The 27,865-nt window shown below is 43.3% G+C and overlaps 2 protein-coding genes across 4 annotated transcripts in view; both read right to left on the bottom strand.

The window, feature by feature from the left end:
- The window catches only part of LOC126332740 (juvenile hormone esterase-like), a 292,229-nt gene that overhangs the window by 141,425 nt on the left and 122,939 nt on the right, over positions 1-27,865 (bottom strand). The gene's annotated exons all lie outside the window — the stretch shown is intronic.
- LOC126332772 (juvenile hormone esterase-like) overlaps positions 1-27,865 on the bottom strand; it is an 83,748-nt gene that overhangs the window by 17,930 nt on the left and 37,953 nt on the right. Inside the window, exons 5-6 of the mRNA XM_049996655.1 lie at positions 12,634-12,830; positions 12,366-12,537 (exon numbers count right to left, since the gene is read on the bottom strand). Of these exons, the coding sequence (XP_049852612.1) occupies positions 12,366-12,537; positions 12,634-12,830 (369 nt within the window). The remainder of the gene's footprint in view (positions 1-12,365; positions 12,538-12,633; positions 12,831-27,865) is intronic.

Raw genomic sequence — 27,865 nt, 5'->3', positions numbered from 1 at the left:
CTGTTCGCAAGGTTGGCGCCGGTGGCGACACTTACAACGTGCTGACATGAGGAAAGTTTCCAAATGATTTCTCACACACAGACAGCAGTTGACCGGCGTTGCCTGGTGAAACGTTGTGGCGATGCCTCGTGTAAGGTGGAGATATGCGTACCATCACGTTTTCGACTATGGAATCGGTGGGTTCAGTAGGGTAATACGGAACGCCGTGCTGGATCCCAACGGCCTCGTATCACTAGCAGTCGAGATGACAGGCATCTTATCCGCACGGCTGTAACGGATCGTACAGCCACGTCTTGATCCTTGAGACACAGATGGGCACGATTGCAAGACAATAACCATCTGCACGAACAGTTCGATGACGTTTGCAGCAGTATGGACTATCAGCTAGAAGACCATGGCTGCTGCTACCCTTGACGCTGCATCACAGACAGGATCGCCTGCGATGGTGTACTCAACGACGAACCTGGGTGCACGAATCGCAAAACATCATTTCTGCTAGCATCATGATGGTCGCATCCGTGTTTGGCGACATTGCGGTGAACGCACATTGGAAGCGTGTATTCTTCATCGCCATACTGGCGTATCACCAAGCGTGATGGTATGGGGTGCCATTGGTTACACGTCTAGGGCACCTCTTTTTCCCATTGACTGCACTTTCAACAGTGGACGTTACAATTCAGATGCTCTACCCTTCATTCAATCCCTGCGAAACCCTACATTTCAGCAGGATAATGCACGACCGCAAGTTGCAGGTCTTGTACGTGCCTTTCTGGATACAGAAAATGTTCTACTGTTGCCCTGGCCAGCACATTCTCCTGATCTCTCACCAATTGAAAACCTCTGGTCAATGGTGGCCGAGCAACTGCCTCGTCTCAACATGCCAGTAACTATTCTCGATGAACTGTGGTATCGTGTAGAAGCTGCATGGCAGCTGTACCTGTACACGCCATCCAAGCTCTGTTTGACTCAATGCCCAAGCATATCAAGGCCGTTATTACTGCGAGAGGTGGTTGTTCTGGGAACTGTTTTATCAGGATCTATGCACTCAAATGGCGCGAAAATGTAATCACATGTTAATATATTTGCCCAATGAATACCAGGTTTGTCATCTGCATTTCTTCCTGGTGTAGCAATTTTAAAGGCCAGTAGTGTAATCAAATTTCTGTTTTCAGAAGCTTTGCTTGCTTTTTGCTACAATGTATTTGTGTAAACCATGAATTCCCCGCTCCCTCCACCCACTGCCCCCGCACCACTTCCGCAGACCACCAATGTGATGGATCTAACACAAGTTTTTCATTTTGAGATCCAACAAATTTCTGCCCAACTGACGACGGTACAACGTCTTTTGGCTGCACAATTTGCGTCTAAAGCCCAACCGACCAACCAACAAATCAAGTGCCGCCTACCGATTTACCAATATTCTGGCAATTTAACGACACAGAGGAGGAAAAGCTTGAATACCTGTCTCAGTTCCAAGCACATTGTTAAGTTCAACCTGTTAAAGGTGCAATAAAGTTAAAATACTTCCTTTATATTGCGGAGCCCCAGTATTCAGGTTAATACAAAAACTTTTGCCACCCGCATCTCCCGACGAACTCAGGTGTGACAAAGTAACGGCTGCATTAACTCAGTACTATGAGCAGCAAGCTCAAGTAGTTGCACCTAGATGTCAATTCTCTCGTTTGCAAGAAAAGCTGGTACACAAAACTAATGGACAGGTCTAGGGAGTGAAAACTGAAGTGTATTTGTGGCAACTTTTATAGTGATCCCGTGATACGAGATGTAATAACATTCAGTGCCCCAGATGGTAGAATACGGGAATAAACCTTAAAGTACTCTGATGCATCACATTCGCATGTATTGCAAATCCTAGAGCAATATGATTAGAGTGTCATAGCGGCCGATCAGTTTGACCAGGCCCCGATATGTCGGGCCGAGTCGCCCATTGTTCGCGATCACTCCAAGCAGCCACAACGAGTGGGTACACAGCCACGCGGACAGCTACATCAACATGTAAACACTCCTGTGAATTTAGTGAAGTCTTGCCATAGAGGTTTTGCTCGCCATAAAAGGCAAGGTTGCACACGACGTAATGCAACGCCATGTCAAAGTAGTTTGTTTGCAACGGCACGAAAACGCCAATTTTGTCCGCTCCCATAGAAACCAGGCTCGTGCACATGCAGTGAACGCTATGTGTCTCTTTCGCGCCTTAGTGCTGTGCAACGGCATTCTAACAAACTACCTGTATTTGTCTCTTTACGAAATTCTGGCCGAGTCATGTGAATTTCAGTTAGGCGCAGGGGCCTCAGTAACTTTGTTCCATAGTTCCACTTACGTACAGGCTCGCCACGCCTTTCTAAATCTAGAAAGCACCTGACTGCTTACAACGGACAGGAAATTCCATTCCTTCGACAACGTAATTGACCTGCTACTTACAAATTTATTTCTAGGACTGTGAATTTTACAGTGAGAACATATTTGATTTAGATGCCTTTGACTTGTTTGCAGCCGGCCGAAGTGTCCCAGCGGTTCTAGGAGCTACAGTCTGGAACTGCGCTACCGCTACAGTCGCAGGTTCGAATACTGCCTCTGGAATGGGTGTGTGTGATGTCTTTAGGTTAGTTAGGTTTAAGTAGTTGTAAGTTCTAGAGGACTGATGACCTCAGAAGTTAAGTCCCATAGTGCTCACAACCATTTGAACCATTTGAACTTGTTTGGATTTAGCATTCAATGCAATGAGCTTTCAGTGTCAGTGTCACCAAAAGACAGCGTAGCTAGCTTGCTTAAAGAATTTCCTGATCTATTTTCTGAAGGCAAAGCTAATAACTTTGTAGTACATTTTACATTGCAAGACAACGCACAACCAAAGTTTTTTCCGGATCCGCCCTGTTCCAAGTAGCCGTGAATTGAAAGACTTGCAAGATAACGATGCAATTGCTCCCAGTTAAGCTAGTTAATGGGCAAGTGGTCTCATTTTGTTCCCTAAACCCGGTCACATTCGCATTTGACTTAAAGCCTCCAGTCAACCGAAAGACAGTAGTTCAAACTTATCCGTTACCTCGACCTGAGGAACTTATGGACAGGTTTGGTATAAGATGTTACTTTTCTAATGCATTGCGTTATGCCTACTTGCAAATTCCATTGGATAAAGAATCACAGCCGGCCGGTGTGGCCGAGTGGCTCTAGGCGCTACAGTCTGGAACCGCACGACCGCTACGGTGGCACGTTCGAGTCCTGCCTCGGGCATGGATGTTTTGCAATTCGACGCTTCTTCCTACGGGGTCGGGGCTGTGCTTTTGCACAGACTTGGTGCACAAGATAGACCAATTGCTTTTGCTTCAAAGTTGTTAATTCAAATTCTGTGCAATTACTCTCAAAATGAAGAAGAGGCTCTCCTTATTGTGTATGATGTGACCAAATTCCATTACTTTTTGTATAGTCCCAAGTTTTATTTAGTGATGGATCACGAGTGTTGGCACGTATTATTTCATTTGTCGACGCCGGTCCCTACACGCACTGCCCAAAAACTGTAACGTTGGGCTTTGTTGCTTTCGCAGTATCAGTATGAAATTGTGTAGAGTCCTACGGCAAAGCAAGGCAATGGACATGCCCTATCTCGCCTTCCGACCGGCCCAGACTCTGATTTTGATGCATCTGCCGCATTTCGGTGCCAAATCGCTGGGCAGGACTCTGAACTGTTGGAATCTTTTGCCTAGCACTATAGAAAAATAGCACAGGCCAGGGGAGGAAACCCAGGTCTCAAGATTGTGTTGCGTTACATTTGCATGTATTGCCTTGCTCATTGAACAGTATTCAGAACTCATTTGTGCGCCGATATTTTGCACGTAGGCACAACCTTTCAGTTCAACAAACTGTGATTCTAGTGGACAATCGCATTCGCTTGTTCAGGGAGTGTTGCATTAGGATGTGTTGCGACTGACCCACTAAAGACATTGGAGAATTGTTCGCACTAAACAGTTAGCATGACGGCACTGTACCTGGCAGGGCATGGACTAGATCTCTGTATTTCGATGAAAACAACCGCTTGAGCATTTCCCATTACGTGCCGCTGCTCGACGTCTGGGAAAGGCCCACGCTGCGATACGGCTGTGGCCGCCTAATGCACCATGTGGCCGGTGGTCCTCCACCTCTCGGTTATCGGTTGGACTGTTGAGCACTGCCGGGCGTTTGAGCGTACTCACAATCTCGGCCGGTGACAGTGCAACCGCCGCGCGCTCTACAGTGCCGAATCGCATTAGAAACCATGTGTAAACGCAGCTGACGACCTGGCTTTGAGCAGCGCAGACAGCGTTATGGATAAACCAAGTATAGGTCGTAAACGTTCCATTAGTGAAAGAAAGAGAAGTATTATTGAGAGAATTAGCAGCGGCTCATTAGTCCTGAAGAAGAAAGACATGTCGGAAGAGGAGGCGAAAAGTGAAGCTTGGAAATCGTTTGCACTTGTAGCGGATCCTCACGCAGGCTTCTGCTGGTTTCGTGCAATGTACCACATGTGCTACCATACTTTCGTACCAGTCAAGCACAACAGGTATGATTCGGCACTGCAAAAGTAAATGCGGTGCAGAAGTCCATCGGCCTCTTGCCGTACCATAGGTTGGTCGATATGAGTGGAATAGATTGCTACCGTTAAATACTTGTGGTAAGACTCATTCGCAGGAGCTCATCAATGTTGGCGCCGCTTACGGCAAAGTCAGTATAGAAGATGTTCTTCCGCACCCTACCACTGTATCGCGGCATATTAAAGAAAAGGCAGACAACATAGGGTGACAATGGTGCTCAAGCTAATATGTGCATTAAAGAACAAAATGTGCGCTTTAGACGCTGATCTATGGTCTGATAACTAGAAGAAGAAATATTTTTTGACTGACGTCACATTATGTGAATGATGAGTGGCAGATAGAAACGCTTGTTTTTATAACAGCCGAGTTTCTGGACGTACCTAAGACAGGAGAGAACATACGTCACGAAATCGAAGATCGGATGCTTGCGTTAGGAATTAACAAGAATGATCTTACGAAATGTTACTTTGTCACCGACCAAATAGCTAATATGAAGAAGACACTTGAATCTCACGATCGTTTGCCTTGCTTTGAACACTGCGCTTCGTCACACATTTCAAGAGAAGTTTTTAGAAGACGAAGCCCCTGAAATCCTGTTGTGTCTACTATCAGCAAGAGCTATAGTAGGCTATTTGCAGAGATCGGGTCACTCGCGGCGCCTGTGGCATTTTGTGAAGCAAGAAGCTGTAACCCCGTGGAACAGTATACTGTTAATGCTCAATTCCGTCATAAGTCAAATCGACGATATTCGAGATCTACTAGAATCCCGGGGGCAATCGACACTCTTAGAAACCTTCCACGAAGGATACGTACGAGACGTTGTCGCTTTTCTAACCCCCCTTAATGAAGCGAGTTTGGATTTGGAAACTGCAAAGATAACAGCGCTGGAACGTGTGCTGCCGTGGTACAAGAGTCTGTTACAACATTGTGAACCAATAGACAGTGACAACGAGGTAAGAACACTTTCAATAGGTTACGATCCTTTACACAACTGTTGAATTATCAGAGTGCAGTTATGTATATGAGTTTTCCTTTTCAACTCATGGCGAAAATAAAAAGGAGAGCAGCATACTTCATCACAGAGAAGTGCAAAATGGAGGCTATCCATTGCGTTGCCACGGTTCTATGGCCATCATGGCGTGATTTGAAGAACTCACAGAAGACGAAAAGCAAGCAGCGTATGCTGAAGTTCGATGATTGTACTCGGAACTGCCCGTAAATGGTAAGGTTCATTCACTGAAACCAATTAGTAAACGAATGTTTGTTAGTCTAATCTGCCATCTTTCGTTATATCAACATTTATTACGTCTACAGTGTGATATTTGGGAAAGGTTTCGTAGCTTTAACACTCCACAATGCGTTTTCATGTAATTTGTGCGATACATATAAAATGTCACCGTATATATATAGTTTTTTAGTAACCAGTAATTCTAACTACGGTGTATACATATTTGAAGGTAACAGGAATATCTTACGGATGTTTTCATTCATGTTTAGAGTCCATACAAGCAAACAGTGACCAAGTTATTCCCATGAAAAAGTCCAGGTTGGACTGGAATTCGGATGAGGACGACGAAGATGGACACACAGCTACTACCAATGAACTCGACAGGTACCTTTCGCTCTCCAAATCCGACTGTAGCTGTGCCGAAGGACAAATTTTGCAGTGGTGGAAAACGCACGCGGGGTTATTTCCAAGGCTGTCGGTAGTAGCCAGAAGAGTTCCCTTTATTCCTTCCACTAGCGCTGCCAACGAGAGAAATTTTAGTCATGCCGGTCACCTGCTGTCCAGCAAAAGATCGTGACTGGAATCAGACAAGGTGGATGATCTCTTATTGATCCATCACAATTACGTAAGTATTCACAACGTACCACGTAATCACAAGGAAGGAAACATTCCTCAAACTCAATAAATGTATGATTCCGCTTTTATTGACTTTACAGGAACAAGTTCAAACCGCCAACTATAGTAATAGCTCCAGGAACACAAATGACGCCTGTGTATCAGGGAGCACCAATGACGAAAAACGAATTGTATAGTCATGATTCACTTGTAACGTTATTAACAGGTCATAATTTGTTCAGAAATTAACGTTTGTGAAACAAAATTTCGTGAGTATTACTTTTAACTCCGTCATTCCTTCCCGATTCTGCATTCAATTTTAGTACAATGTATACGTGGCCGAGTTTGTGTTCCCGTTTGTCTACCGAACGGAACAAAATACTAAATACAGACATTACAGTTTTTAACGTTACAGTTACTGGAATACATGATAACCTCAACGGCGAATCTCCAGTAGTCTGCAACATATTAACAAACATCAAATGTAACATATACAAGTGTATTGTTAAAGTCATAGAACTGGTAGTAAACAACGAAAGACATTTGTAAAGGAAGTAAGTGAGTGGTAATGTGAAGCGGTGGCCTCTGATCTCAAGGAGTGTGACGAAGCGCCGCTGGCTGGCACTCAGTCCAGCGGTTACAGGCGACCGGCCGAGCGTTTGGCGCACTCGGCTGAGCGCTGGCGATCGGCTGCCCACAGCCGGCGGAAGAGGACGCTCGGCCGCGTACTCCCGACAGCCTGAGGGGCGAGCGGGACTCGCCGGTCAAAATCGAAGATAATGCAGACCTCTAGCATGGACGCCCACATTGAACAGATGACGTCACATTGTCGCGCATGCGCGGGAAACCAATCAGCTTGCCCACAGACGTTTTCATCTTGGCCTAAGACTCAATCGCCATGGCAACGAGTGCACAAAGATTTTGCGGGACCATTTTGGAACACTCATTGGCTCATAGTGGTAAACTGTTTTAGCAAGTTCCCATTTGCATTGCCTAAGAACTCCGCCACATTACGTAGCACCATTCAAACGTAGTCTTCCATAATTTGCATAGAGGGTTTGCCAGAAGTACTTTTGTCGGACAACATGCCACAGTTTATTTTAAGTGGTTTTGAACAGTTTTGCGAAAGAAATGGCAGTCGTCATCTAACAAGTGCTCCATTTCACCCCCAGTCCAACAGAGAAGCAGAACGCTTCGTACGCACATTTAAACGACAGATGGCCAAGCTTCGCACCACCCACGCACGGGATCAGGTGAACTCGCCACCTATTGCTCCCACCCACGAGACGGACCATCACCTTCAGGACTCCTGCATCGCCGCCGCCATGGGACGCTGCTACCCCTGCTACACCCAACGCAGCATCCGGCGCCGCTGGGGGTCCGGAAGTATCGCTTTGCGCTGTGCTATCTTGTTCTTTTCATGGTTTATGGCAACCGTGGGCGCTGGGAAAGATGCATGAACCAGGAACGCATTGGCTCTTTTATTCACTTTGTAAGAAGAAAATATGTAAACGCGGTGTGGCTAGGGCCTCCAGTCGGATAGACCGTTCGCCTGGTTCAAGGCTTCCGAATTGCCGGCACTTCGACCACTTGCGTGTCGATGGGCATGAAATGATGACGATAGGGACAACACAACACCCAGTCCCTGAGCGAGAGAAAATCTCCGACCCAGCCGGGAATCGAACCCAGGCCGGTAGGCATGACATTCCGTGCGCTGAACACTCAGCTACCTGGGTGCGGACATTTATTTGATTGGAGGTCCCGATGGTTTGCAGCGCCATCACCAGAACGAAATTCGTGAGTGTCATTTGCCCCCAATGATTCTGATGCTTTTCTTCCCACAGATTCACGGCCTTAAAGGACCACACGGCCTACGCGGCCGTCCACTGGAGTCACCAGGGCACCACAGAGGAGCGGATAGACGATGCGCCCTCGCCTCCACTGTCCCCTCTCGCCAACCCGATGGACGTGTACCCGCCAACGCCGTCGCCGTCATCACCCCAGAACATGCGCTCAAAACTGGACATGTGCCCTGGCAGCAGTTTTCCGGAGGATGTTCCTGTTACCAGATGGCGGGGTATAGTCGGGCGTATACTGTCCTCTACAGTCACAGCTCCTGGCTCATCTCTACGTCCAGCGTCCTGCCTCTCTCTCTGTTGTCATCCGCATCTTCCCTACATGACAGCTATGCCACATTTTGGAGGTGATGAATGTACTGTCGTAATCTGTCGCCATCACACTGGTCGGCAAAGATGTAGCTTTAAGATCGATACTATGCCCTCGATCAAACACGCCTACCATGAGAGAGGCCAAAGACAGACTCGCAAGCAACACGCCGCAACGCCCTATCGACTGCAATTATTTAGACTGCCGGAGGGCCTCAGTGACTCACCAACTCAGGCACCAGCTCACTGACTTGACTCAATATTCCACTTGGCGTCTGTCAGTGTACATCGCAGGTTATGACAGAGCATAGCGACCAGGTCGAGACTAGCAGTGAGGCTAAAAAAGAGTAATAGCGAGGGTACCCATGTTATCTGCAAAAGCAGTGTCACGGAAGAGCTTTACCACAACACATGGACTCTGTGCAAGATAAGTAGCTTCTTGTTCATGTAAGTAAAGAACCCTGTTAATCCACATGTGGATTTGTGTTGTAGAAAGAGGATGTAGCCCACTCATAAGAACATCCTTTCCGTTAATTATTTATTTCCTGTTTCTGCTGCCAGTCACTTTTTTATTTTATGTTTAATCAAAATAAGTAGAAATAGATAACTATCCCACACATTCACTGTTCACGAAGTAGCCATTATGGCCGTAAAAATCCTTTCCGTTGCTTCGCATGGTACAAGACTCTACACTTACAATATATGGCAGAACAGCTGATTGTCTTATCCATTTAATTTGGTAACAAAAATAATGTACACAATTAAAAAAAACCCTGAGAGCTCTTAAGTGAAGATCAGTTTGGCTTTTAGAAAGATAAGCCACCAGAGAGTCTTTTCTGATGTTGCTCTTGATAACGGAACCAAGGCTTAAGAAATGACTCTTTCATGGAATCTGTCGATGTAGAGAAACAATGTAAACCCGTGCAAGGTATTCGAAATTCTGAGAAAAATAGGTGTAAGCTATAAGGAAAGACGAGCAGTATAAAATATGTGCAAAAACCAAGAGGGAACAATAACACTGGTAGACCATGAATGAAATTCTTGGCTTAAAAAGGCTGTTAGACTCTGGTGCAGTCTTTCACTCCTAACGTTCAATCTATTTACAGAAAAAGGTAAGACGGAAATAAAAGAAATGTTCAAAAGTGAGATTAAAACTCAGGATGAATGAATATAAGTGATATTATAACGGGGTGACACTGACGGCAGAAATTTATTGAAGTGGATGCCGACCGCATACGCTCTTGTAGTCTGTAGAATTTTAGTGTAGCTGAGAGGCTGTTAACAAACAGTAATACATGGCTAATCCTACTTATGTGCTGGAAATGATAACGAAGTCTTTGAAAAAATCTCCAACTGCAGTAACATTACTTCCTACTCAGCTGATCCCAAAAGGTGTTAATTTGTGGCATAAAGTACAAAATACAAGTCTTTTTTCCGAAGAGACAAGAGGAATATTGGAATGCTTATCACTAAACTATATTATCTAGAATTCTGAGATACAGAAAGCAGTGTTCTTAAAACCAGAAAACCCTTCAGAGTTGGTGAATTTGCCATATAGCACCTATTAACGTTGAAAATACTTGTCATATTAGATATGGAGAAAGGAAGTACATTCAAAAGAAGCAGTACCAGTGACTGGCATAGTATCAGTTTATCTTATACTCGTACACTGGAATATATTTCTAACGTTCTGTGTAAATGATTTATCAAATATGGTCAGCAGCAATACGAGATTACTCGCAGATATTGGTGTTTTCTGCAGTAAGATAAGTAAATGCAGGAAAACTTAGACAAAATTTATACTTGGTGTACCGAATGGTAGAGCTCTTCAATTGTGGATGGATATTAAGTAAACCCTGCAACGAAAAGACAGAAATCGATAATAGTTGATTACGAGGTTAGTAGTGAACGGCTTGTACACCTCACATAGTGTATTTACAAGGAGTTATAAGAAGTGTTAACGTTTGAAGTGGTTCGTTTCGTACTAGTTTGAGCAATACATTATAATGAAAAGTGATGTACTTTTCCAGAAAAAGTTTGGCCGGAAGTAATAATAACGTAAAATAAGTACTAGGGAGGTGACTTGCAAAGCCAGGTTTAGTGGAACTAATCAATGAAACCGTAATTGATACGAAAATAAAAAATGGTTCGACGGCTCTGAGCACAATGGGACTCAACTGCTGTGGTCATTAGTCCCCTAGAACATAGAACTACTTAAACCTAATTAACCTAAAGACATCACACACATCCATGCCCGAGGCAGGATTCGAAACTGCGACCGTAGCAGTCGCACTGTTTCGGACTGCGCGCCTAGAACCGCGAGACCGATATGTAAATAGAATCACACAAAGTAGGCTAGGGTTAGCAATTCCAATGTTTTGGTGTTCTGTATGAAGTAAATGTGACAAAAGACTATATCCTGTATATGAGGAAATGCTATACAGGTGAGTCGCGGTTCTGCGTACAGCACCACAAAGGACGTGACCTGAGCCTCCGAGAATAACGAACGTTCCAAATGGCAACCGTCATCGCCATACGAGACCAGCACATATATGAGTATATGTTGTGAACTGGATACTCAACTCCACGACCTCTGATTCCCAAAGCTGGTAATTTGGGCAGCAGCTGTTACATGTCTGGCGCATTGAAGCCGATGGTTGTCCCCTACCGCCAAGATCTCCGTGACGTCACATTGTGACCCGAGAACGCAAGATGGAATGTAAGTTCTGTTGCCTTATCTTGCTATATATAAACGTGTTCGACTGTTGCCTTGTCAGCACTTTCTTGAAATCTCTCACTCACTGAAAACATCTCGCCTTGGGTTGCCGAGCGATTGGCGAGCCATAGTCGAGAATCGCTACGATTGATCGGCTATGGAATAGAGTTGAAAAAGCATAGAACGACGTAGGTACCTATGCGCACTAAGTTTTGCGGCCTGTACGTCGTCAGGTCACCTGTAGATGTAATCATATCATCCTGCCGTACTATATCTGTAAATAAGTATTTTTTTTCTATTTGCCATTCCTCGTGCTGTTAGATATAATGAGCAGCAGCACAGAACTTAGCAACACCAAACAAGGGTTGTAAAACCATCACATTTTTCCATTCACTTGCCAACGTTCGTTGTTGGAATGACTTTCAACAGAATACGTAAATTTACGTAATAAAAATAGTCAGTTAATTCCTCCCGCAGCTGCAGCGCCACTACTGGCTCTTCAAATTTCTTAAGATCATCTTCTTTTCGCAATTATCTACTAAAAATGTCTACCCACCTTTCGCCTAATAACAATAATTAATCTAGCGGGAACAGATTTGTTGTACTAGATCGATATCTAAGGGCACATGTTTGGATCCGTATGGTACTCAAGATAATTTTCGTAAAATAATTTTAGTGCAATGTAATGTGATTCTTTAGTCTTTCACAGTGTTCTGAATACATATGATTGCAGATTTCTTCGTTTTCACAAATACTTGAGAAAAATAGATTGCATTATTGTACTGTGGAGAGAGAGAAAAAAAATCAGTCATACAGTGGGAGTAAATTTTCCTCTTTTGTAAGTCCTATAATAAATATTAGATATTAGATAGAAAACTTCCTCTGTTAACAGTATCAGTAACAAGAGTCGACAACCAACGACCGAATTTTGTATTAACGTAACGTTCAGTTTTCCAATATTATAAAGATAAATCTTGTCCTTTATTCTTTGGAACATGTCGTTTTTCAGATCCTAAATTTAAGTTTTTGGGACTTCTGTTGGAGTTGCCATATGTACCTACCTCGAATGAAAAGTATTCCTTCACGAGAACAGACACCCAAGATGGTGGGCACTTTGTTGAACTTGCCACTCTTCAGGATTTCCGTGGGATCCTGTGTGATGATAGCGTCCTTCACGCTGTCCGGTTCTATGGTTGGCGAAAAAGGTGCCAGCGACTGCATTCTCTGCTTTTCCTAATCGACAGAGACAGTCCACGGTAGCGCCGAATACAAAATTATATTGTTTCATTGGTAATAACACCTCACGAATTTAGAACACATTTACCCCACCTCTTTGGTCAGGCAGTTTAGTACATTCTCGACGAGCTTCTGCACTGGCTGGTCTCTCATGAAGGCCAGTAGTTCCTCTGAACTGTCTCCCGTGAAGCCGAGGGATTGTGCCAGGCGAAACGTCCTGTCCTTAATAGGAGCCGACACCAGTTCCAAAGACGCCACACCGCTTTGGCAGATAACCTTGTGGAACAGACCTGCCAAAAGAGAAAAGATTAAACAAAAGATCACGTTACTCAACAGCTATTCATTAACTCATGTTGAAAACCCGAGTGACATTCTCGTGAAAGCAATATTAGAAACAGATGATTATCTGAAAGACACTCCTGAGGCTCTTAATTTAGCATCATTAGCAAAAAACAATATGTCTTATGATAGAGCACATAACTAAGTCAGTAGGGCGTTTCCCAGAGAAAGACAAAGGTTTCTGGTTTCAGTTCCAGACAGGCACATAGCTCTAATCTGTCAGGTCCCTTCGAATCAGTACACATCCAGCTTACAAAACGAACACTCATTCTGCAAGATACGTTCTTTCAGCCACTTTGAACACGAAAAACAACAACCTAGCAGATTTCAAGTTTGAATTTCTAGTATGGAAAGTCTTTATACAGGGGACTGTTGTACTCAACTCTTATAACTGCCCCTGGACTCTTATAACTGCCATGGGGCATGAAAGGAAGTAGTGGTTGGAAAGGGAGTGAGACAGGGTTGTAGCCTCTCTGCGATGTTATTCAATCTGTATATTGAGCAAGCAGTGCAGGAAACAAAAGAAAATTTCGGAGTAGGTATTAAAATCCATGGAGAAGAAATATAAACTTTAAGTGTTCGCCAATGACATTGTAATTCTGTCAGAGACAGCAGAGGCCTTGGAAGAGCAGTTGAAAGGAATGGACAATGTCTTGAAAGGAGGATATATGATGAACATCCACAAAAGCAAAACGAGGATAATGGAATGTAGTCGATTTAAGTCGAGTGACGCAGAGGGAATTAGATTAGGAAATGAGACACTTAAAGTAGTAAAAGAGTTTTGTTATTTGGCGAGCAAAATAACTGATGATGGTCGAAGTAGAGCGGATATAAAATGTAAACTGACAATGACAAGGAAAGCATTTCTGAAGAAGACGAATTTGCTAACAACTAGTATAGATTTAAGCGTCAGGAAGTCATTTCTGAAAGTATTTGTATGGAGTGTAGCCATGTATGGAAGTGAAACATGGACGATAAATAGTTTGGACAAGAAGAGAATAGAAGCTTCCGAAATGTGGTGCTACAGAGGAATGCTGAAGATTAGATGGGTAGATCACATAACTAATGAGGAGGTATTGAAGAGAATTGGGGAGAAAAGGAGTTTGTGGCACAACTAGACAAGAAGAAGGAACGGTTAGTAGGACATGTTCTGAGGCATCATGGGATCACAAATCTAGCATTGGAGGGCAGCGGGGAAGGTAAAAATCGAAGAGGGAGACTAAGCAGTTGCAGAAGGATGTAGGTTGCAGTATGTACTGGGAGGTGAAGCAGCTTGCACAGGATAGAGTAGCATGGAGAGCTGCATCAAACCAGTCTCAGGACTGAAGACCACAGCAACAACAACACTGCTGCACTCATGGGTGTGTTCTTAAATGGGGAAAAATCTACGACCTGGTTGCAAGATCACCTCAGCCTCCAAAACTGCAGCCCTAAGCGTATCAAAACTGACCTGTGCTTACGAGTTGCGGCACATGTTCGAATGTGCCATTTTCAGAGTATGCGAATGTTGAAAATGACTCGACGCGTATCATCAAGCTTTGTAAGAGATGGACCCTCCTACATCCACCGTCGTCTTTGTTTCATACATGACTGAAAATTGTTGGGAGAATATTGCTTTGAGTTCACTTCATTGCAGCTTGGAGCTGCAGAAAATGTCACAGGCAGAGTGAATATAGCGTGTTTACTGAGTACGGATGACCTAGACTAACAGCACAACGATTGAAACTTCCTGGCAGATTAAAACTGTGTGCCCGACCGAGACTCGAACTCGGGACCTTTGCCTTCCGCGGGCAAGCGCTCTACCATCTGAGCTACCGAAGCACGACTCACGCCCGGCACTCACAGCTTTACTTCTGACAGTATCTCGTCTCCTACCTTCCAAACTTTACAGAAGCTCTTCTGCGAACTTTGCTTCTGTAAAGTTTGGAAGGTAGGAGACGACATACTGTCAGAAGTAAAGCTGCGAGGACCGGGCGTGAGTCGTGCTTCGGTAGCTCACCTGGTAGATCGCTTACCCGCGGATGGCAAAGGTCTCGAGTTCGAGTCTCGGTCGAGCACACAGTTTTAATCTGCCAGGAAGTTTCATATCAGCGCACACTCCGCTGGAGAGTGAAAATCTCATTCTGGAGTACCACGATTACTAATGACTTCGTGCCTCAGTGGTACGGGAGGCGTAGATAACCGTCGGACAGTTCATAAAACTTCTTGAAAGTTCCACGGCATCGCAGATAAAAATAAGTGCCATGACCTGTGCTATGAATCGGCTGTAGGTGAGATGTTTTCAGATTTTAGCTACTGGGAAATGAAATGCTATTAAGTTTCATGAAGATCATTATTTTAAAGGCAAATACTTGCAGTGAGCGTTAAAAGAAGACAGCTTACGTGATATATAAAGGGAATTAATTTGAATGAGGGTGCTTCGTGCTTTTACCAGATGTTAAGTGTGTGAACTCAATTAATGCTGTGTGCTTCTTAACGTAACCCGTGTTTACAATTGAAGCCAGTGTTTGGGGAGAACTGCGTGATACCAGCACTGGTATAGCTAACTTTAGAAGTAAACGCTCTCTTTAAAAGCTCTCCGATATTTAATAAATACAAGGGAAAATCGCAAGTACTTGCGTTAGGATACTAAGACAGACCTCCTCTAGTTGGAACTGAGAGGTGTATCAGATGTTTACTTTCTCGTCTGTCGAGAGGAGGTACGGGGATGCAAGATTGGCAGTTGCGCTTTTGGTGTCCAATCATTCTCGTAACACAGATGAAGCGAGCCAATTGGCGTCAGAATCTTTACGTATGCAGAACAGTTAAAAACTTTTTAACCTTGCGTGAAAGCTGTACTACTATACATACGTGGCATATTGTGGTGGGAGCTTCGAAGTATATTTGTCAAAATGTTTCGAAGTGGCACTAGACAGTAAATCATCTGCTGGTGTCAATGTTGTTTCGTAGGTACATACTTGTACTGACGTCTAGAGACGTAGAGCGGTGTTAAGACTCCAGATTCGCACTCCAGGAGGACGGAAGTTTAGTCTCCGTGGAATATTTCAAATTTAGATCTTCTATGATTCCGTAAATCACTGAACGCAATTACCAGGATGGTTTCTTTGGAACGTATACGACTAATTGCGTTCCACGTCCTTGTGTACCATCTTTAATGACTTCGTCATCCGTTCTCGAAGGGAAATTACATCCTTACCTTCCACCTTTCCGGGACCTTTTGCATACGGGAAGGCCGACACACGCATTTGTCGTGCAAAATGCGACTGGGTAATGAGTAACTCCTAGCACCTGGGTCGACATGTAGGGCACGTTAGTGAACAACTTTTCATTGAAGTTTGTTAAAAGTCCGTGTGTAACGCCATGGTAAAGGGTAGGCCGAGAGAGGTGCGAATGCCCGACTTGCTACCTTCAAAACTGTCCACTGGTCCCGCTGTCTGGAGCTCGCAAGGTATGACGTATATGGGAGCACCTAGAAGGAAGAGATGCTGGAAATCACTGGGTGCTCACCGGCAATGAGTACATCAACTCCATCTACGCAACCTTTGTCTAATACACCGAAATGGGATATAGCCAGTCACTTGACGATTGTTCCACTTGCACCCGCTACCACGTGGTGACACACACAGTAGGTCAGAGCTTTCCTGCAGTGAACCCTTACGTCATTTTGAAACCTGTGAACACAACTGCAGGCCCATTATGTTCGTACACTCGCTTACGCAATGGAACATTGGCTTTAGAGATAAACAGTTCTTTTCAAGCCCAGAAGCTGCTACTCCACGGATTCCGTGTTCTTGGTATTATATACAGTCGGTTGCTTAATGACTGAGGGAGTATTCAGCGTTACAGTGCGTAACCACTTCCAGAGGGTTATGAACAGGGTTGATGCAGAATTCGTGGCTACTCGCAGCCTTCTCTAAGTCTGATCGAGTGGAGCTCCCACAGAAGATCAAGATCGGCTATGAAGCCATCAACGTTACACCCTACATACCGAACCCAACGCATTGCTACTAATGTGAACGATATAACCATAATTACATGACACGTAAAAATGCAGCCAATTCGTAACTTGTGGCAAGGAGGCTCGTGAGGGAGACTGCCCACCTTCCCCGCATTGCATCAATTGCGCTGGTAGCATTGACGAGGAGATTGTACCCATGGTCTAGGTGTAGCGTCTTTGATACATAATCAAAACGTGTTCGGTCCCGGGTTCGATCCCCGCCACTGCCTAAATTTTGATAAATAATCAGCATTGGCGGCCGAAGACTTCCCGCATAAGAAGTCATTCTGCCAACGGCCTTGTCGAAGAGGGTGGAGGAGCGGAAAGAGGTTCAGGGCACTCTCTTGTCCTAGGGGTGGGAAATTGCCCCATAAAGGCGGAAGAATCAGCAATGATCAACGACATGAGGATGCAGAAGGCAATGGAAACCACTGCATTAAAGACACGTAGCGTGTATCCACATGACCTGCGGCCTGTAGTTAAAGAAGTGTCATGATGATCTCTCCATTGGCAAAAGATTCCAGAATAGTCCCCCATTCGGATCTCCGGGAGGGGACTGCCAAGGGGGAGGTTACCATGAGAAAAGGATTGAATAATCAACGAAAGGATAACGTTCTACGAGTCGGGGCGTGGAATGTCAGAAGCTTGAACGTGGTATGGAAACTAGAAAATCTGAAAAGGGAAATGTAAAGGCTCAATCTAGATATAGTAGGGGTCAGTGAAGTGAAGTGGAAGGAAGACAAGGATTTCTGGTCAGATGAGTATCGGGTAATATCAACAGCAGCAGAAAATGGTATAACAGATATAGGATTCGTTATGAACAGGAAGATAGGGCAGAGGGTGTGTTACTGGGAACAGTTCAGTGACCGGGTTGTTCTAATCAGAATCGTTAGCAGACCAACACCGACAACGATAGTTCAGGTATACATGCCGACGTTGCAAGCTGAAGATAAACAGATAGAGAAAGTGTATGAGGATATTGAAAGGGTAATGCAGTATGTAAAGGGGGACGAAAATCTAATAGTCATGGGCGACTGGAATGCAGTTGAAGGGGAAGGAGTAGAAGAAAAGGTTACAGGAGAATATGGGCTTGGGACAAGGAATGAAAGAGGAGAAAGACTAATTGGGTTCTGTAACAAGTTTCAGCTAGTAATAGCAAATACCCTGTTCACGAATCACAAGAGGAGGAGGTATACCTGGAAAAGGCCGGGAGGTACGGGAAGATTTCAATTAGATTACATCATGGTCAGACAGAGATTCCGAAATTAGGTACTGGACTGCAAGGCGTACCCAGGAGCAGATATAGACTCAGATCACAATATAGTAGTGATGAAGAGTAGGCTGAAGTTCAAGACATTAGTCAGGAAGAATCAATACGCAAAGAAGTGGGATACGGAAGTTGTAAGGATTGACGAGATACGTTTGAAGTTCTCTAACTTTATAGATACAGTAATAAGGAATAGCGCAGTCGGCAGTACAGTTGAAGAGGAATGGAAGTCTCTAAAAAGAGCCATCTCAGAAGTTGGGAAGGAAAACATAGGTACAAAGAAGGTAGCTGCAAAGTAACAATGGGTAACAGAAGAAATACTTCAGTTGATTGATGAAAGGAGGAAGTACAAAAATGTTCCGGGAAAATCAGGAATACAGAAATACAAGTCGCTGAGGAATGAAATCAATAGGAAGTGTAGGGAAGCTAAGACGAAATGGCTGCAGGAAAAATGTGAAGACATCGAAACAGATATGATTGTCGGAAGGACTGACTCAGCATACAGGAAAGTCAAAACAACCTTTGGTGACATTAAAAGCAACGGTGGTAACATCAAGAGTGCAACGGGAATTCCACTGTTAAATGCAGAGGAGAGAGCAGATAGGTGGAAAGAATACATTGAAAGTCTCTATGAGGGTGAAGATTTGCCTGATGTGATAGAAGAAGAAAAGGGGGTCGATTTAGAAGAGATAGGGGATCCAGTAATAGAATCGGAATTTAAATGAGCTTTGGAGGACTTACGGTCAAATAAGGCAGAAGGGATAGATAACATTCCATCAGAATTTCTAAAATCATTATGGGATGTGGCAACAAAACGACTATTCACGTTGGTGTGTAGAATATATGGGTCTGGCGACATACCATCTGACTTTCGGAAAAGCATCATCCACACAATTCCGAAGACGGCAAGAGCTGACAAGTGCGAGAATTATCGCACAATCAGCTTAACAGCTCATGCATCGAAGCTGCTTACAAGAATAATATACAGAAGAGTGGAAACGAAAATTGAGAATACGCTAGGTGACTATCAGTTTGGCTTTAGGAAAAGTAAAGGCACGAGAGAGGCAATTCTGACGTTACGGCTAATAATAGAAGCAAGGCTAAAGAAAAATCAAGACACGTTCATAGGATTTGTCGACTTGGAAAAAGCGTTCGACAATATAAAATGGTGCAAGCTGTTCAAGATTCTGAAAAAAGCAGGGGTAAGCTATAGGGAGAGACGGGTCATATACAATATGTACAACAACCAAGAGGGAATAATAAGAGTGGACGATCAAGAAGGAAGTGCTCGTATTAAGAAAGGAGTAAGACAAGGCTGTAGCCTTTCGCCCCTACTCTTCAATCTGTAAATCGAGGAAGCAATGATGGAAATAAAAGACAGGTTCAGGAGTGGAATTAAAATACAAGGTGAAAGGATATCAACGATACGATTCGCTGATGACATTGCTATCCTGAGTGAAAGTGAAGAAGAATTAAATGATCTGCTGAAAGGAATGAACAGTCTAATGAGTACACAGTATGGTTTGAGAGTAAATCGGAGAAAGACGAAGGTAAGGAGATGTAGTAGAAATGAGAACAGCGAGATACTTAACATCAGGATTGATGGTCACGAAGTCAATGAAGTTAAAGAATTCTGCTACCTAGGCAGTAAAATAACCAATGACGGACGGAGCAAGGAAGACATCAAAAGCAGATTCGCTATGGCAAAAAAGGAACAGAAGAGAATCGAAGCATTTGAGATGTGGTGCTATAGACGAATGTTGACATTTAGGTGGACTGATAAGGTTAGGAATGAGGAGGTTCTACGAAGAATCGGAGAGGAAAAGAATATGTGGAAAGCACTGATAAGGAGAAGGGACAGGATGATAGGACATCTGCTAAGACATGAGGGAATGACTTCCATGGTACTAGAGGGAACTGTAGAGGTCAAAATCTGTAGAGGAAAACAGAGATTGGAATACCTCAAGCAAATGATTGAGGACGTAGGTTGCAAGGGCTACTCTGACTCTGAGATGAAGAGGTTAGCACAGGAAAGGAATTCGTGGCGGGTCGCATCAAACCAGTCAGTAGACTGATGACCAAAAAAAAAAAAAAAAAAAAAAATCCGTGTCGATTCACCCCGTGAATGTCATGTGTACCTCGATGAGAGACCGGTTCAGGAGATCTGAGAGAACGAAAAATTGGTCTCAAAGCGTCGTCTTGCTGAAAGCGTTGCACACCATTTTCTGGCAATTACAGTATCGTCGTTACTACGTGACGACCTCGGAAAGATATGACCACACACACATGCAACCTCCAGTTCAGTGCTATGATTGCGAAAACGTCAAGTGCTAAGGTCAAGTGCTAAGGTTCGTCCTCACCTCTTGTTCAATACACCAATAAATCTTCGCCTACTCCAGTGAAGTCACTTGTGACGCAGCCAGAAGAATGGAACGGTACGTCAAACGAAACGCCTTCCAAATATCTCAATTTCCAAATTTTCATTTTATTGAGCTACCAGTTTTGGCGATATATTACGTCATCTTCAGCCTCCCTCTCTAACGTGTAGGAAGATTTGAACCTCAGTTCCAGTCAAAACAGGGGCCATCGTTTAATGACTCGTAGCTGTAGGTAACTGATGATGTTTGAAGTGATGCCTGTATCAAAAATCAACAGATACCTGTCTGTGAATGCTGGCTCCTCTTTTGACTGGAACGGAGGTTGGAACCTTCCTGCACGTTGGTCAGGGGGCCTGACGATGGCGCAAAGCATCCCCGAAACTGATAGTCCAATAAAGTAACCGTTTGGAAATTTAGCCCACTGAAAGGTGTTTGATTTGACATTCTGTACGAAACAGTTGAGATCCCGCAATCATATCTGAAAAGATGGACATACACAGAAGAACGGAAATTTAATTACACTTGAGACGAATTTTAGATTATGAAGTCAGCAAACGTCCAGGTCTACATCTGACAAACGCGAAAGTACTAACGAGTCGAACAAAGACAACCGTTCTCCTCATTCTCCACCTCTGAGATCCTCTACAGCAATGACACCACACGACACCTCTTTGTCCAGCGAATCATCAACCGACTCTCCACCGTGGAGTTGGTTGATAGGCCCAAGGATGTCACGCCCTCGACACAGCTTTGATATCTTCCACTCCAAAATGTTTCGGCCTTCTTTCCGAGGAAAGAACTCCAGCTCACCGGAAAAGTCATGACGCTCATTTGAGGCCATTTGATCGAACATCCAGCTGCATGCTGTTGCTATCCGTGTTTCTCTTCCCATTTATACTTTTTCTCTTTATAAGATCTACATATCGTCATCTGATTTCGCCATCTTTCACAAGGCCGGTGGCAGGATAGAGGGGACTTCTTATACCGGAAGTCGTCGGCCGACAATGCTGATTATTAATCAACATTTACGCAGTGGCGGGTTTCGAACCCCGGGGCCGCGGACGTATTGATTACCAACTAAAAACCGCACCCCTAGATCACGGAGATCACGGGTGCTGCTGCCTCAAAGAAGGAAGAATGAACGGCATGAGGATGACATGAGGATACAGAAGGCAATGGAGAAACTGCATTAAAGACATATAACTTATATCCACAGGATATATGGCCTATAACTGAAAAAGTGTCATGATGATCTCTCCATTGACTGATACTGGAGAGGGGACTGTCGGGGGGGGGGGGGGGGGGGGGCTGACCATGAGAAAAAGACTGAATAATCAACGAATGGATGACGTTCTATGAGTTGGGGAGTGGAATGTAAGAAGCTATAACGTGGTAGGGAAACCAGAAAATCTGTAAAGGGAAGTGCAAAGTCTCAATCTAGATGTAGTGGGGGTCAATTAAATGAAATGGAAGGGAGGCAAGGATTTCTGGACAGATGAGTATAGGGCAATACAACAAGCTGCAGAAAATGGTATAGCGGGCGTAGGATTCATTGTCAAGAGGAAGTAGGGCAGAGAGTGTGTTTCCGCGAGAAGTTCAGTAATACGGTTGTCCTTATCAAAATCGACAGCAACCAACACCGACAACGATAGTTCAGTATACATGCCTTGGTCGCAAGCTGAAGATGAAGAGATAGAGAAAGTATATGAAGTTATGGAAAGAGTAATACAGTACATAAACGGAGATGTAAATGTAATACTCGTGGGGGACTGGAACGCTGTTGTAGGGGAAGAGCAGGAGAAAAGCTTATAGGAGAATATGGGATTGGGACAAGTAATGAGAGAGGAGAAAGACTGAGTTCTGTAATAAACTTCAGTTAACAGCGAATACTCTGTTCAAGAATCACAAGAGGAGGAGGCATATGTGGAAAAGGCCGGGGAAGATTTCAGTTAGATTACATGATGGTTCAGCAGAAATTCCGAAATAAGACACTGGATTGTAAAGCCTGCCCAGGAGCAAATATAGACTCAGATCACAATTTTATAGGAATGAAGAGCTAGTTGAGGTTTAACAGATTAGTCCGAAAGAATCAATATACAGAGAAGTGCCATATGGAAGTACTAAGGAATAGGGACATACGCCTGAATTTCTGTAGTTCTATAGATACAACTGTAAGCAATAGCTCAGTAGGCAGTACAGTTGAAGATGAATGGAAATCATAAAAAACAGCCATCAGAGAACCTGGAAAGAAACCATAGGTACAAGAAGATAACTGCGGAGAGATCCTGGCTAATAGAAGAAATATTTCAACAGATCGATAGAAGGAGGAAGCACAAAAATGCTAAGGGAAATTCAGGAATACAGAAACGTAAGTAGCTAAAGAATGAAATAAATAGAAAATGAGGTGAAGCTAAGATGAAATGGCTGCATAAGAAAAGTGAAGAAATCGAAATAGTAATGATTGTTGGAAGGACTGTCTCAGCGTGTAGGATAGTCAAGACAACCTTCCGTGAAATTAAAAGCAAGCATAGTAACATTACGAGAGTCACATGGCCCCAAAAATAAAGAAATGAAGAGTGCAATTGGATTTCACTGTTAAATGCAGAGGAGAGAGCGGATAGGTGGAAAGAGTACATTGATGTCTCTATCAGGGGGAAGGTTTGTTTGTTGTGATATAAGAAGAAACAGAAGTCAATCTAGCAGAGACAGGATACCCCGTATTAAAATCAGAATTTAAGAGAGCTTTGGATGACGTAACAAATGGTTCAAATGGCTCTGAATACTATGGGGACGTAACTGCTGTGGTCATCAGTCCCCTAGAATTTAGAACTACTTAAACCTAACTAACCTAAGGACATCACACACATCCATGCCCGAGGCAGGATTCGAACCTGCGACTGTAGCAGTCGCATGGGATGACGTAACATCAAATAAAGAAAATGGGATAGATAACATTCCATCAGAATTTCTAAAATCATTGGGGGAAGTGGCAACAAAACGACTATTCACGTTGGTGTGTAGAATATATGAGTCTGGCGACATACCATCTGACTTTCGGAAAATTACCATTCAGAGAATGGAAAAGAAAATTAAGGATGTGTTAGATGACACTCAGTTACGAATTTTGAAAGGTAAAGGCGCCAGAAGATCAATTCTAATGTCATGGTTGATAATGGAAAGAAGAATAAAGAAAAATCAAGAGACGTTCATAGGATTTGTCGATCTTGAAAAAGCGTTCGACAATATAAAATTGTGCGAGATGTTCGAAATTCTATATGCGGTATTACAGTCGAATGTTGAAAGTTAGCTGGACTGGTAAGGTAAAGAATGAAGAGGTTGTGTGCAGAACCGGAGAGGAAAGGAATATGTCGAAGACACTGAGAAGAATAAGAGACAAGATGATAGGACTCCTGCTGAGACTTCAAGGAATAACTTACGGGGTACTAGAGGGAGCATTAGAGCGCAAAACTGTAGAGGAAGACAGACACTGGAATATGTCCAGCAAATAGTTTATAAGTGCTATTCTGAGATGAAGAGGTTTCCACAGGACAGAAATTCTCGGCGGACCGCAACAAACCAGTGAGAGGAATTATGACCCAAAAGGAAAAAAACACCTACAAAATGGCTATGACAATTCGTTAATTGTATTAATAGGGATATCCTCAGAAAGAAGGAAAGTCGGCAGACAGTTGAGGTCTAAAAACACTGAATCGGCTTTCTTCATTGCCAGTAACGTTGGCACAAAGTATAGGCACAGAAAACATACCACTTGTTCCGAATATTGCATCACTTGCAATGTTTGCCCCATATGCAACATCGGATAAGAAGGCAGGAGTTTTAGCACCAGGTTTAATGAACATCTTAGGATTTCTAACTCAGAATATCCCTCGTGTACCAACTTTCGTGGGCAGAGGCATTCGTCGCCGATTTCACTAGTAACTTCAGAGTTCTATATCGAGGAAACAAGGGCCATCGTTTAAGCAACCTAGAGGAGCTCCAAAATATGAGATCTATTAGTCGTTTTCCCCACCAATCCCGGAATGGACAAACAGAGTTGAGACACCGTAGCATTATGGGAAACTTAGACTGCCTAATTTGGTTGACATAATACTCTGTATTTTCTTTACCTAATCCCCCTTTGTTCCTCCTGGGCCTTTCCATTTTCTTCCCCCTCCCCTCCCCTTCCTACACCACCTCCCTACCTCCTGTGCACCCTTCTTCCTGTCTTAGGTTTTCCACGTCTTGCTTTCGAGCATGTCTTAATATTTTTCGAAATTTTAGTAAGTTTTATCTGCACTTAGTAACGATCAAAATTCACTGCAGTCTTGGATACTTTTAACTACCAAAGCTAAGAAATTTTTTGAAACATTTTCACCAAATAATAATGTTTGGAATTTAAAACTTCTTAATTTTATTTTTTTAAGTTTTAAAGGTTTTTCAGTGGACGCTGTCGGCAGATCCGTTTCGTTGCCCTAGTGTGTGCATATGATGTTCCTCTTTTACTCTCTAGCTTCAGCATAACATACGGGCCTTATTAACGTCACATGACGTAGCATGTGAAAACTGCTGGATTTGGAGGGGATACTCTTGTAACTGAAATATCAGATCTGAAGATGGTTCTGAATGAACCGAAACCGGTCATATGAATAAAAATATTTGCAATCAAGACGGTTTTTAAGTAACATTATAATTTCACAGATTGCTGTTGTCCCATAAGACATTATGTCTGTTTTTGCAACGTATGTTTGTCAGCTGAACAATCAGATACAACACGAACTGTAGATGGTGGTTTACTTTTATTCGTTGTAGTAATATGGCGAACGTAATTTAATTATTAACCGTATCAATTTCCTCCTCAAGGGGGAAGTGATTGTTTTTAGCTGTCCCTCCATACCAGTCGATTAGGCTCTGAGTATTATCGACTTCAACTCCAACCGTTAAGTGGCCGTTTTAAGTTATGACACGAGAGCTTGCGAACGCAGGTGTCTTGCACCCTAAAACAACAACAAGAAGAACAACAACAACGTATATTATGTCGAATGACATATTGCCTGTTTTGGTTTTGTTTGTTACAATGTGTTTAACACATTATACTGAGAAATAAACTGAAGTTACAGTGTCTTGCTCAATTTCTACAAAGCGTTGGGATTAACGACGATTATAATATATGCTCATGGCATTGCCGCAGTGGTAACACCGGTTCCTGTCAATAAACCGAAGTTAAGCACTGTCGGGCTTGGCAAACGTAATTTAATTATTAACCGTATCAATTTCCTCCTCAAGGGGGAAGTGATTGTTTTTAGCTGTCCCTCCATACCAGTCGATTAGGCTCTGAGTATTATCGACTTCAACTCCAACCGTTAAGTGACCGTTTTAAGTTATGACACGAGAGCTTGCGAACGCAGGTGTCTTGCACCCTAAAACAACAACAAGAAGAACAACAACAACGTATATTATGTCGAATGACATATTGCCTGTTTTGGTTTTGTTTGTTACAATGTGTTTAACACATTATACTGAGAAATAAACTGAAGTTACAGTGTCTTGCTCAATTTCTACAAAGCGTTGGGATTAACGACGATTATAATATATGCTCATGGCATTGCCGCAGTGGTAACACCGGTTCCTGTCAATAAACCGAAGTTAAGCACTGTCGGGCTTGGCAAACACTTGAATGGGTGACCGTCCGGTTTTCCCGAGCGTTGTTGGCAAGCCGGGTGCACTCAGGCCCTGTGAAGCCAATTCAGTAACTACTTGCCTGAAAATCAGTGGCTCTGGTCGGGAGAGCGGTTTGCTCACCACATGCAGATTCATATACGGATCCAGCGACGCCTAGGTTTATCGTCTGACATGTCGGTCGGTCGGTTCCGTTAGGCCTTCCGAGAACTGTTCGGAAGGAGACGAATTATATTGTAATATATAGCTCTTGCAGCTTTATAAAATAACGTCTCAGTTCTTGTAGTTTGCCCAAGTGCAATCACTTCAACCGAAAAGCCATAAATCTAATATGCATTCGTCAAGATACTTCCAGGTTTAGAAGGTAGTTCAGAAAGTAAAAAGCCAATGCGACACTGTCCACTAGTTTCACAAAACCATTCACTTGGCACGCTACACGCAAACTATCTGCTGGCGACAGGATCGTAACGGTCATGTTTAGCTTTCATTTCTTGTACCGCAACTTCCCACTTGTCTGCCTGAAAAGCTGAATCACCATTCTTCTTCAAGGAGTAAGATTGTGAAATCAGAAAGAGGTTTAGATGTTAATATTACCCACAGCAGAGCTTCGGCGTAAGATTTCCGGAGAAAAAACTGATTCTGTACTGCCGATGTAGCGCATGATGTCCTTTAATGGCAATTCTACTTTGCCTAAATAACGCTTTCATTACATAATAAATTGCTCAACAGGCAATTCCAGACTCCCATATTCCAATATAATTACTGTGGTTAACTGTGTAATTTCAATAAGCAATTTATTGTACAATTTAATTCTTTGTTAGGGAGCTCTTTTAGGGTTTATTCTTTTTTGGTAATTTCTGTTTAGATTTTGGTCCTTGAGCTATTTTTGATGTGCGTTACGGATTGGTAAACCTAAATCTTTTAAGCACATCTTTATGATGAACGCAATTGATTTTTGACTCATTTTATACTCCTTTTTGTATTTTGAAAAGTGTCTACAATTTTTGGCGTTTTTTCTCCATGTTGAAGTTACGCAGGTAAGCACTAAGTGGGCGTACGAGTATTACGCACTTAAAAGACACTGGCTTTTACACACTGATGGCGAATTACCATACTGATGAAATTCTTTTTGCAAGTATCTTTGTATGTTCACATAACTTCAACTGACAACCAATATTCATTCCTAGGAAATTTGTTATCCAGTTTATAGACGTATCACTTTCTCTCTGCAAACTAATATTCATGACAATCTTTTATTTATGTTAAATGTAACATTACTGTTCATTGCCCATTAGTAAACTTCCTTCAGAGGTTTCCTTATTTTTCGATGCCTATATTATTGCTGTCATCACGAACGTGATTTCTTCACCATGACGGACTACTGGGAAGGCTATTGGCGTTGAGGTAAGCTCAATTAATGATTGCAAACCTTACGCCGATGACAGATATTCTCCCAGTCACATTAAGTGGGAAATAATCACTCCTGCTGGGAGACAGCATAAACAAGACAAGCGCTGTTTGCCGGAGAAATGGGTAACAACTCAAGAAGACAGCGTTTGAATTAAGAGTCAACAGCTCATCATTTGTTGGGTTCAGTTTACGAGGTACTTGGAGCTCTTGAGTTCTGAGCGTTTATCGGACTATACTCCTTGATGTGGGGAGACCGCC

This window comes from Schistocerca gregaria, chromosome 2, assembly GCF_023897955.1.
Source record: "Schistocerca gregaria isolate iqSchGreg1 chromosome 2, iqSchGreg1.2, whole genome shotgun sequence".
NCBI lineage: Eukaryota > Metazoa > Arthropoda > Insecta > Orthoptera > Acrididae > Schistocerca > Schistocerca gregaria.
Note: the sequence above shows the minus strand (reverse complement) of the source record. Positions and strands in the feature narration are given on the sequence as shown.